Source organism: Pithys albifrons, chromosome 5 (assembly GCF_047495875.1).
Source record: "Pithys albifrons albifrons isolate INPA30051 chromosome 5, PitAlb_v1, whole genome shotgun sequence".
Lineage (NCBI taxonomy): Eukaryota > Metazoa > Chordata > Aves > Passeriformes > Thamnophilidae > Pithys > Pithys albifrons.
In genome coordinates, this window is record NC_092462.1 from 8,069,650 (window position 1) to 8,082,559 (window position 12,910).

General features: G+C 36.1%; 1 protein-coding gene across 1 annotated transcript in view; it reads right to left on the minus strand.

Moving 5' to 3' along the window:
- Positions 1-12,910, minus strand: part of TTC29 (tetratricopeptide repeat domain 29) — a 306,940-nt gene that overhangs the window by 96,364 nt on the left and 197,666 nt on the right. Inside the window, exon 9 of the mRNA XM_071555080.1 lies at positions 5,447-5,632. Coding sequence (XP_071411181.1) covers positions 5,447-5,632 — 186 coding nt within the window. The remainder of the gene's footprint in view (positions 1-5,446; positions 5,633-12,910) is intronic.

Here is a 12,910-nt window from a genome sequence, read left to right on the forward strand (position 1 = left end):
AAACTAAGTATTTAAATGTATCCAGGAATATTTCCAAGCACTGCCACAAACCAACAGGTTCCCTAGTAAACTCTCTCATCCTTCAAATAAATGGGGTAGCCTGCAAACTGCCTGTTAGGAAAAGTCCCTGCAACACTCCTAGTTACCAAACTGTGCCCATGAACAACTGCAGGGCAGGAAAGCCCCAGTTAGCATAAGCTAAAGGCACGTGTGTGACTATTAACACCATTGCAGCACTAGCCTGTGTTCCAGTGTTCCTAGACATCCTGATGCACTGCTTAAATTCCTCATGCAGGAAAGCAACCACAGCCTCTGAACATCCACCTTTGCTGCCAGAGTCTGAAAGGTGGGAGCTGAGATCCTTATATCATTCCAGGGTGAGGGTATATACTTATAAGACTATATTAATGATATTGCCATTGCTTCTTCCAGAGCTCTTGATGTCACTCTTCCTGCTTCACTGCCCCACAGATAATGTACTACTGACCTATCTTTTTGTAAGGGTGCAAATTAAGGAAACAACAGTAATTTTATTAGAAAAACACCATCAGGTGTGTTAATAAGTCACCTTTAAGCTTCTCTCACAAATGCAGAATTACTTGACATTAAGATCAAAATGTTGGTATCTATAGTATTGGCTTTAAAGCACTGAGTATATTTGAATGTGTATACAAGCAGGTGTATGTAGATGTGCACATACATATACATGCACATACATACACTTATTTATACAAACACCTATAATGGTTTCAATGGTCTTTAGGGCTGCTTTTAGAAGAAGCACACTTTTTTACTATGCTTTTGAATAATAGTAATGTAATTTTGTTCCAACCTATTTGGAGCAAATTGCCCCTACAAGTACAAACTCCTTGTTTCCCCCTGCACTGCTCATTTTACTGACAGAAGTTGTCTGAAACTTCAGTATGTATATATTTAAGGTGTTTATCACTTCATGCAGGATAGATGTTAACCATTTAATACAAAACAGAATGCACCGATATAGTAGTGATAGCAAACATAATGGCTAATACTAGTTTGTGTTTCAGTACCCTCCCAATGTTTCTTCTGCAAGGTACTTCAGTGTAAACTGAAGTTCACAATTAACTTCAGCAGAAAGTGCACTAATACAATCTAACTGTAATATAAACCAACTATGACTATAATCTTATTCTCTGAAATGCAGAAAAATGCACATATTTATAATGACTGATATTACTTCTGAAAACGCAATCAAAGCACAAGAAGAAAAATATTTTTTTAAAGTGATTTTACTTAATGGAGATTCTGCCACAAAGCCTGTGCTTACTTGGACAACACATAATGCTGGATTTAATGTGAGAAAAATATAATACATTATCATGTTTTCAATGTGTTTTAAGTGACTCCAGCACAATTAAGAGCTATATGAGAAAACTAATAAATGAGTAACTGAAGTAAAATAATGAGTAACTAAAGTAACAAAGCAACTTGTTATCAGCCCTCTGAGGAAAGACAAACTATGGGGTGAGCACAGCTAATTGAACAGTACCATAACCTGAACACTGCTACAATAATCAATGAATAGAACCTCATTTGTAAACAGAACCCTTATTTTACAGAGTATTTTAGGGAAGAGGTTAAAAATCTCATTCTGTGAAGAAATGCCACTAAAATCATGTTTGCTCCCAGCAGAATGTTCTATTTTTGTCTGTAGAAGGCGACTCCGTTATGGTTTTCTTTCCCTCACTGGCAGCTACTGATCACCTGCATCCAAATATCAGGACTGAAGTCTACGCTGCCAACACCTCAAATATTTAGCTTTGAAGATTAATGAACACCAGATTATATCCAGCCTTTAGGACAGGGACCAGGCTGAAAGTCAAGGAACTTTAAATTTGATTACACAAAAATTACCCAGCAAATTTATTGATTTTCTTCCAAGGCAAACAACAATCTTTACAAGTACATGTTTAACTTTATACTCCCAAGCAATCAGTCCTAAGCATATATGGACAGCTTCCTCTCCCAAGTAATGAAAAATACACTGCTGGATGAGAGAACTGAAAAGAACTGGTATGAGATATTTACATTGAAAAGGATGCAAACTGTATGTCTGTAAGAGTAATTTCACCTTGTAAATTCACTTATTTTCCTGGCTGCCCTATTAATCAAGGTAATTAATACAGATATGACATTTTAAAGCAGATGAAGTATCTCGTAACTCTTGGGTGTCATTCCCATACATACACAGACATCCATATATTTGTATTGCTAGATGTACATATTCCTATATGTTTACATTCAGGCACACACACATAGCTATACATGTGTACCTATTCCTGTATATATCCCCATAGAAGTGGGAATATGACTCATTCAGTTCATAAATTAGACTACAGCAACATAAATAACTGAACAAATAGCTATATAAAAAGCCAAATCTCTGTCCTAATATAAAAATAGTATGTTTAAAATTTTTACTTTTTAACACTCATGCTATTTTATACAATTCCAACCCAACATCTGCTCTTACGCTTTTTCTGCAACCAGGACTCAACCTTGAATCAATTTTTCACCCTTGAAAATACAGCTGCTGCCTTTTCTCTCAGTGGTCCCTCAGAGCAAATCCTGCTTACTCTCTCAGCTTCTTCATTTTTTACCTCACTCTCTATGGAAAGAAAATATTTGCAACAGGCTGACCCCACATATAAAGAGGGGTTCCACCCTGGACAGTGAAAATGCACCTGGCTATATCTCTCTTTACTAAACTTAATAAAAAGCCTCTTTAGTAGAAGTTTCTAATATTTTACAACAGGAAAATAAGATTTTCTCTCCTCTAATCATTTGAGTGTATTTAATAACTTTATGTGTTTTTGTAATTGGCTTCAAGATATTTAAGTATTCATTAACTTTTTTATACGCATCATAAAACTAGAAAGTTTTAAAATATTTTTTAGGCAACGGCTGGATAACAGTAATGAGTCACAATCAATATGTGCCTCTGAAGCTACAAGTAGTGATGAATTTTTGCTTTTCTGCATCTTCTTATAATTTTGTTTTTTAGTAATTGAAGGACCAAGCGGAAAGGTTGCAAAAAAAAAAAATCCAGCAATTTCAATAACTTTACTGAGTAAGAGACAGATACCCTAATTAAGCATTTTTCACTCAAAATGAAAATAAGTTGGTTGTGACTGGCTGGGCTTTAAGCAAATGCTATCTTATCTACTGGGAAACTTGATTTAGCTTAACTTCAATTCCTAGAATAGAACAACATCAGAATAAATAAATAATCAATTGGATTATTACCAAGCATTTAGAGAACACATGAAAATATCATAGCCAGTGTCAATATATCAAGAGTGAATGTCAAACAAATCTTTCATTGAAGTTAGTAAGTTCTTTCTCACTGTCATATAACTTCTGTGTAAAGCATCAGGAAGCACAGTTCACCTGCAGCTTCTGTCAGGTGAGTGAAATTAGACAGGAAATCCTATATAGACACTGGTTATCTGTAGTTCACTCTCAACATGGAAAAAGCCATATCCAGCTTCTTACCTAATATTTTCACTAAAGGATCTGAATTAGAAAAATGTTTTTTAAATGTTCAAATGATACCAACGTAGGAAGAAGAGAATGCACGTTGAAGGACAACCTCAGAAACCAAAGCAACCTTGGCGATTTCTAGAAACCACCACCAAAACACAGGATGCTACTCAGTGCAAATAGAAAGCAACAAATTACATTTAGGCACAGTCAACTCAGAACATGGAATAGGACAGTCAGTTAACAGTTCTTCAGAAAATAATTTAGAGCTAATTGAAGGTCATGACCTGAATATGAATATGCAGTTCATGATGAAACATAGAATGTAGATGTCATACCTCAAAACACAAATAAAAATGTAGTGTGTAAGAAAGGTAATCCTTCTATTTTGTTGATTATTGGTACGAGTTCAAATTTTAAAATTTAAGTCAGGCCTGGGTGTTGCAGGCAAGAAAGTTATGGCAACAGTTCACAGGAGAACAGTGTGAATGACCAGTAGTCTGGAAAATATGCAGGGAAGTATTAAGAGGTGTGATGTTTTAGCTTTAAGAGAACATGGATACAAGACAGGACAATTACCTTTCAATTAAAAAAAGAAACAAACAAAAAAAAAGCTGCAGGCTTTATTTTTTATGCTTAGGTTTTTGCTGGGAAATTAGGCATATCCTGCAAAACACACTCATTCTGCCAGACATTTAATAGAATTAGACTATTTCCACCAGATATTTGAATTTCTGTGAAACCTCTTTTGTTTAAGAAAAGCCACTGTACTTGAGAAACCAGGCACAAGTTTAGTTCAGAGTTGGAATTGTTTTAACCCACAGTCAAACTCAGAAATGAAAACGTAGTGATTACACATCTCCTATTTTAAGCAACAGTCAGGCATGCAGAACACTCAGGAATTGGAACTGGAAGACAAGCTTTATTCAATTACTTGAGGCTCACTTATTGCTTGTCTTCCCACAAAGAGAAGTTTCATGCAAACACACTGCTACGGACACACAAAACCCTCTGCCATGAAAGGTATATGCTTATAAATACAGAAAAAAGGTTCATCTTGATATAAGAAAGTAATATTTTTTACAGTGAGAACCATTGCTCTCTGGAACAGTCTCCCCAGGGATGTGGTAGGGCCCCTATCACTGAAGGTTTACAAGATGCAATTGGACAGGGTGCTAAAATAACCTCATCTAGGCTCCCTTTCCCAGGAAAGGAATGATCAGATGATCTTCTGAGGTCCCTCACAGCCTGGGCTGTTCTGTGATTCCAGTTCCTGCTATTAATATCTCTTCTAGTTTCAGAGACTCTTGGTTTAAGGATACAGATGCACAGATAGAGACATGGAGCTTGTGGTGAGGTGTAAGTCTGAAGCAAACACCAGTGTGGCAGTCACAAACAAACAGGGTGTCATTTTCAGTCAAGAAGGTAGTTTTTAAAAGGAACACAAAAATATAGTTTGTTTATCTAAGTGTAAATTGGAAGCAGGATTAAACTGAATTACCTCCGAATTACACCTTTTAAATCAACCCAGTTTGTGTAACTACAGATGCCATCCTACTCAAACACCTGCAGCTCAAGGCAGCATTCCCAGTCTCTTGTCAAAAACAAGTGAAAAGAAATAAGGTTCAACCCAAAGAACCTCTGTGCTAAACAAATGCTCCCCTTAAACTCCTGTTCATTTTTCATCTGATGGAGTACTCTGAACTGCAGATGAAATGTCAGAGGAAGTGGGTCTGTGAATAATGGCAGACTTTGTCTTCCTATTTGATGCTCAAAAATTGAAATTACAACCTTTGTTTTAAAAATTATTTTAAATCCAAAACAAATTAATATTGAAATACTGTGCTCTGTGATGAAACAGAAATTGCCAACTATTACTCTCTCAAGGCTGATGTAATGTAGCTTTATGATCTCAGTGACTTACCTTGTTCCTCACTGACGAGGCCCATGTTTACATGTGCTTGTGCCTTTCTCTTCCCACCATCAAGTTTTACTAATTGAGCAGTGTTAAAGCATTGCTCATAAAAGTAATCACTTAACCATTTGTCCTCAGGGTCACTGAAAGAGTAGGCCAAGTTAAGCTGGTTATCATACATCTCCTCATAGTGCCCTTAAAAAAATTACAAATAAAATGTTAGATATCATGAGTGTTCAGAAGTCTTGCATATTATACCAATAATCACATAAAATGATCTATTTATATTTCCACCATTCAAATACCATGAAGTTCTCCTACATGTCCACTCAAAGAAATCTAAGAGGAAAATTATAACCTTACAAATTAGGCATGATTGAAAACATAATTTCTCACATCTGTGTGCAAAGACAAAATTCAGTTTAATACAACATGCAAAACCTGGATAAGAAATGGTTAGTTGAAAGAGAAGGTAGAGTGAGCAAAAAGAAGCACACAGTCACCAGCAGAGAAGTATTTGTCTGAGCCACTCATACCTGAAAAGGCACAAGAACTTTCCAAACAGGTCTAAGGTAACAACTGTGTTGACGGAAGTAAAGAACCAAATAGAACACTCTGCAAACACAAACCGTGAATTCACATAATTACAAATGTTCAAAGTAAGACTAACAAGACAGGCTTTGAGTTTTCATCTATGCTCTCATGTTTAATACCTTAGAAATCAAGGACAAATTGAAATTGCACACCTTGCCCTGAAAAAAACCCCGAAGTTCAGCAAGGTATTGTTCTCAGAACAAATGTGGAAAACGGGAAACACAAAGTCACAGATCTCCTCACTGATCTGAAGTTTAGATTCCATTCTTTATCATCTCAGAGAGATGAATGAACACACATTAATTTACAAAAACACTGCAAGTCCCAAGTCTAAGTGGCATTACAAAATTATCTACAAACATATAATTCTCAATTTAAAAATCACAAAATGATAAGTAACTCTAATTCTGTAGAAACTATCTCAGAAAAGCATCTTAAAAAAAATCCACAAGATTTGAGTTATTCCAATTCAATTTGGAGTAGAGATCGAAAACTTTCTTGACAAATTTTATTATACTGTTTCACCCTAAAGGGAATTTGAAATATCTATTCCTCATATGATGCTGAAAAATCTATGAGATAATAAAGTACGATATGAACCTGTATGTTTCATGGATAATCATTGAATAAATTAATTAATTATCTTTTCAAACTCTGCTCATGTCAGATGAGAAATGGAATAATTAGCTAAAATTCCACTGCAGTTTTGGTGGGCTACTTAGTGTGTTTGTGGCTATTAAATGAATGTAAGCCAAACAGTCAGTTCTTAAAAGAATTTCCACATAACTGGATAAAGGAGTGAAGAACCACAGGTCTTGCAGCAGGTAAGAGACTGTTTGGTTAAGCTGCATGTGTGAACAGAACTGCTTTTCTTTTGGGACTTCTGTCATTTTTAAGTTTTGCTCAACAAAGAGAGAAAAGGGGGAAAAGAAAAAAAACCAATACTTTGTTGCTTTTGGGGCTTTTCTTATTTTGCTTTCCCATTTATTTTCTCAGAGTTTTCTCCTCCATGAAGTGGCAACCTCATATTTCTGCCTTTTAATAATTCCCATTAAAATATATAAAATTATGATTTTTGATCCAGTTTCTGTTACATACATTTTAATTTGTAATATTTTAAATAAGATAACAACCCTTCCAAGAAATGAGTGTTTCACAATCTCTTTACAGTCACCAAAACAGAAATAGCCCAGAAATTACACTTAGACTATCACCTCATAATTTTTATCTAATGTTTTATACCAAAACATCAGTTTAAGTTTAGAAATGTAGTTTTAAGAGGAATAATTATCAATATACAGATTTCATGTATTCCTAATCAGAACATTCTTCATGGCTGTGAGTTTTCGAGCCTTTTATTCCCCCTAAAGACTAAAAAGAGTACCTCTTGAGCATCTCTTCTTCAGAAGTTGAATACATATATGTCCATCATATAAAACAATTAAACATTAGGAATTAAGACAATTTTGGTATAATAGCCTCATAAAAATCTCTGCAAATGATAGTAGGATGGAAGCAACAAAACTCAGTTGTGCTTAATATACATTCAATTACCTGTGTGCATGTGTGCACACACACATATATATATGTGCCTACATTTATATATGTTTACAATAGATATAATATACATACATCTCCACACTGTCACATATCATATATCACATACACCAACATTATTCATATTAAATCCAACACACAGTGAACACTGTACAAGCTGCTAAGAAAATTACCTCTATCTTAGCCAAATCAGGGCACATATACAGATAATAAAGTGAAGGCATAGCTGGGATTCACCTAAACTAACCAGCTGAGATATAGACATGATTTACCTGGGATCCCTTTACTCTCAGCAAAGAAAAGCAGAGCCTTCTTGGCTGAGATTCATCTCATCCTGACTTAAACAACTATTGCAGCACAAGGGAGTTCTTTTAGAGATTATCTCATAAGTAAAGACAGATGTTCCCACGACAGTTACAAGCACACAAGCAAATAACCACATGAACAGAGAAATACAAAACCTAATTATAACCACTAATATAAAGATAACAATACATACTACATATGGATTACAGCTAAGTGAAAATGAACTTGGAAGATAACAGAGGATACATAAAAATGGTTGCAATAACACAGAAAGGGAAAAGATAATTGGATTGTCATTGGGGTAAAACACTAGACACAGATTTGCTCCTTTGAAATCTTTGCTACAAAGTATCAAGGCACTAATGCAACATAAAATTACGCAAATAACTTCAGGTAGTGCCCTACAAATCCCAAGAGATGGAACTGACCTGAGGCAGGCTATAGCTACTGCCACAGCTTTGATTGAATGAACCTTAATGTGACCCTCGGATGACTATCCTGCCAGTGAATAACAATGAGAAGTGCACAAAGACAACCATTTCTCTGTCATTGTCTTGGACAGTGGCTGACCAGATATGCTGGTCATAAAATAAACTCCCAAACCCAGAATTTTAAAAGCCATATTGTCTTCTGGATTCAAAGTCTGATTTACCAATCAAGAAATTAATTGAGGCTATTCTGACAGTGGCAAAGACATCATGTCAGACTTAGTAAAAGGGAACTTTTCTCTCCCCAGGAGGGGCATATTGAAATAGATAAATACTCTTCTGTAAAATCCCCAAGAAGTAGTTTGGACGTTAAAGCTTTGAGTTCTCTGATTTTGTAGAGTAAGTTCTCTACAGATTATAATAAAATACATGTGGACAAGTCACTTTTATGTATCTGTTGATAAAAAAAATTATCTGCAGCACTTAGAGGGGGACTGACAGCACTGACATGTGATACTGAATGAACAGAAAGAAAAGTCTGAATCATACAAGCAATTGTAAAACAGTTCCTGCAAGACAAATTCCTGGTTTTAAATTAGAAACAATTAAGAAGACAGAAAAATGTTCAATGGCTGATCCCATTCAACCTTCAAAAGTTACATTAATTTCAAAAAACGTTGAAGCTGAATTCAGGTCTTCTGGAACACTTAAGCCACAGGATTGTGAGAAATCCGGGAAGAACATCTGCCCAAAACCAGCAGCCACACATTGTAAATGGAACTTGATGGAGCAGATGGTGAGGCCTGTTTGTCAACATTTTTGGATTGATTTGAAGATCCAGTGTGGGGCTACAAATACATATTATGGGCAGTTACCCAGCAGAACATTTTTTCAATGCAAAGTTACAAAATTGAAGGCAGTAACATTTCACAAAAATTAAGCAGAAAACAAATTAGAAATCATGCAATTATGCAGTATATGTTTTATAACATTTTAATCTTTTTATGGTTTTGTACCACAACATAAATTAGAGAAAATGGGCTTTCATTTTGCTTGTTCTAAGTATTTTGAAGTATTTTATTTCCATTGTCCTTTGCAATGAAAAACAACTTTGAAATTGGGTGTCTATGCACAAAAGGAAAGTATTCCTCGCAAACCTTGCCAAGATCTTTCTGTTAAACAGAGATTTAAAAAAAAAAAAAGGAAATCCCTTTAACTTGGACTTAAACATTAACCTCCCATATATTAAATACATATGGTATTTAATGCATGTTATCAAGATCTCCAGGTGCACCTCAACTGTCAAGGAGCATCTCCCCTTATTGTGCTCAAGCCATGGACCCTGATTAGCTCATGGACCAAAATCACTGTTTGTTCCTGGGCTCTTCTTAGCAACTGCTCCCTTGGCAAGCAGGGGTGTGCATGGAACAGAGGATCACTCAAATTCATTTTTGCCTCTTTGTTGCATTCAGCCAGACAACTAAGCAGTGCAATGCACAGGGACAGTGAGGTGCCATTTGAGTATGAACCCCAACAGAGCTCAAATGTGAGAAAAAACACATATAGAAGGTCTGCCAGCCACACTATGGCATTTAAGCACAACTGTTGCCCCATCTCTACAATCTCCTTCATGCTAGGATTTAGTGGAAAGAAAAAGAAGTACAATAAAGGTCATAAGAGAAGAGATGAAAAAAAAACATCGTGATGAGATCCTGGCTTGGAGTTTAACTCGAAGAAAAAAGGAAAGAGGCAGCTGTTCCATTTTCCAAGAACTTGCACTCATTTTAGAAATACAAATATTGGAAAGAAATTTTTCAACATTTATTTCTGGCTCAATATTTCCACTCACAGACCACCAGTCAGTTATTTGTTCCTGACAAAGGTCATATGAAAACTTTTCAATAGCTGTTAACATTCATCCTCCAGTTCAGTTAGTTGTTTTGAGTGAGAACTTGATTGTAACTGACCATTCATTTTTGAAGACACATAAAGGAGTGCCCAAAGGTCCATTCAGTCACTGGAAGTAATTTTTGATGTCAGAATGAGACACTCTTAATGATGGAAGTTTCTTTTATTTTTTTTTTTTGTTTTCTTTTTGGTTTGTTTGTTTTATTTTCCCAGAGAGATTAATATCAGTGACACAGTAGCAAGACAGCTGATGATATGAAGAATTCACACACAGAAAGATCCAAGGTGGAGGCTCTTGGATCAAAAAGCAGCATAAACTCCAACAGAACATGGTGCTGCAAATAGTGTATTTCCACCTGGACCTATACATGGGAAAGAATCAGTCCCATTTGTTTGCTCAAGGCAATTATGCCTCTACATCTACAGGCAGAGGCCCATCAAATCATTATTTTTTTTTCTCAGGGAATTTATTCATAAATGGATAAACTTTTTTCCAGGAAAAATGAACAAATGAAGGAAGGTTGCTGTGAGTTGTTAGCATGATGACACCAAGTTTCAGGCAGGGTCTGTTTCCTACAGTGTACACAGAGCACACTGCTCCCTCTCATTGATACACTGCAAGGTACATAAAGTGAAAATACTTAATGGATGTACAATCTGTACAAAGATGCTGAGGAAATGGTCAGGATACAATTTTAACGAGTGAGGACAAAGCCATGTAATGATAATGATATCAGGCAATGAACTGGTAATTTGGAAAGCTAAAGGGGGACTCCCAGCCACTGCAATGGAAACACCACAGAAATTTTCCAAGAAATGCTGCTTCCATTGAAGTCAATGGTAGTTCTACCACTGGCTATATTTTGAAATGGCTTGGCTTCTTTCATGGATAGAATCACTTCAGCTTTTTATAAGATAATTAAAAAATTAATAAAATCCTCCACCAGTCTCCAGCAACTGCTGCATGTTCTCCTGTGATAAAATATTAACTAGAGAATGATAAATCTGCTTAGAAAATAAAAGTGTTCCTTTTCCCCTTCCCGCAAAACCAAACAAAACTATGCCTCATCCAAGCAAATATTAAAAGAGGGTTTTAATGTATGTCCCCTCTCCATTGTTTTTCCAAAATAGCAGGAGTAACATGGTTATTGCAATGTTTGTAGTCCAGCCTAAGGCATAAATGTGAAATCTTATAGAAGAGCTTTCTGCTGTAAAATGCTAAACTCTGTTTTCAACCTTAAGTACCTTGGACAAAGAAAGATTTTGCAGTGCAAACACATCAAATGCTGATGCTTTCTTCATATACTTTGTGAAAAGACATCTTTCTCAACAAAAACAAATGGTAAGTCATATTGTCAGAAATCTCCTCTACACCAAAGTAAGGAAAAAAAGAGCCAAATTAGCACCTTTTTCTAATTCTGTGTGTCTGATGCTCTTTAGAACAAGGGTCAGCAGCCTGCAGCGATTCAGCATTTAGCATACAGCCCAACAAAAAGGTTGAATGGGGTCAGGAATCAGGAGCAGGTGGAATCTCAAAAAGACAACAGCTTCCAGGTCTAACTCCTGGGTTCCACCACCTGCCCCAGTGATCAGTGATCAGCTCATGGGCAGCACCTTGCCCCTTTGAAGGCATGTTCATACCCAAGCACACGTTCCACCCTTTGGCTTTGGCACAGAGATCTGCTGCTGCAGGGCTGACTGCTCAGTACATGTTGCAGCCACTGAACTGTGGCACTTTCTCTGGGTTTGCTCTCCTGCTCTGCCAAAGCAGAGTTAACAACTGAGACATCTCTCCCTTTAATTGTTCTTGAGCTGTAACTTGCCTTGCATTCCCTTCCGCTTGTACAACTGAACCAGCAAGCACTGATCACATCAGCACTTAAGGCCTTTGCTGGTCCAAGGTAAAAATTCAAGCACACAGACCCAACAAGTAAATTGGTGATGCATTTTAAAACAGTAAGATGGATTGAAGCAGCCAAGGAATGATTCAAAGAATCAGTTACATTCATACAATAAAATCTGTGCAAGTGGTGGCTTAAAGGTTTTAATTTCAGTTCTCAATATTTTTATCTGAGGAACAGCAACATTATCACTATAATGAACTGTGTGGCTCTCCAAAGGGATTGCAACAACAACTTGCAAGCCCTATATTACACCTCTCAAGCACAGTTATACCTTTAAGTGAAATTACTCTCAACACTGCAGTCGGGCAGGCTATGCCATGGCCCAAAATACAAAACTTTCCTTTTGGAGGAACCCCCAACATTTTCATACACATGCCAAAAAATCACTGTATACATCAAATGCCAAGCTATGCAGATACATTATTCTAGCATTTATCCTGCTTTCTTCAATAAAAAATCCTACAACTATACATACTTAAATAGCTAAATTACTTCCTTTATCTTTTTCTTTAAGGGATTGAAACCAGAACTAGTAAAAAGAGAGGTTAGTCCAAGATAATGAAGGAACATGAAAGAATAATTAAAACCAACTCAATTTTCAAGTCAGAAATATTTACATTCTTTGTATAAAAAAGACCAAATAGGAATACATTAAGTATTGCCAACATTTCTGCCAGTGTTTTTAGGACAATGCTGTACCGTAGGGCAAATAACTGTCAGCTATTTTTCTGAGAAACTGCAAGGATTAATGCTAGCTCTCTATTTTTAAATGCTTG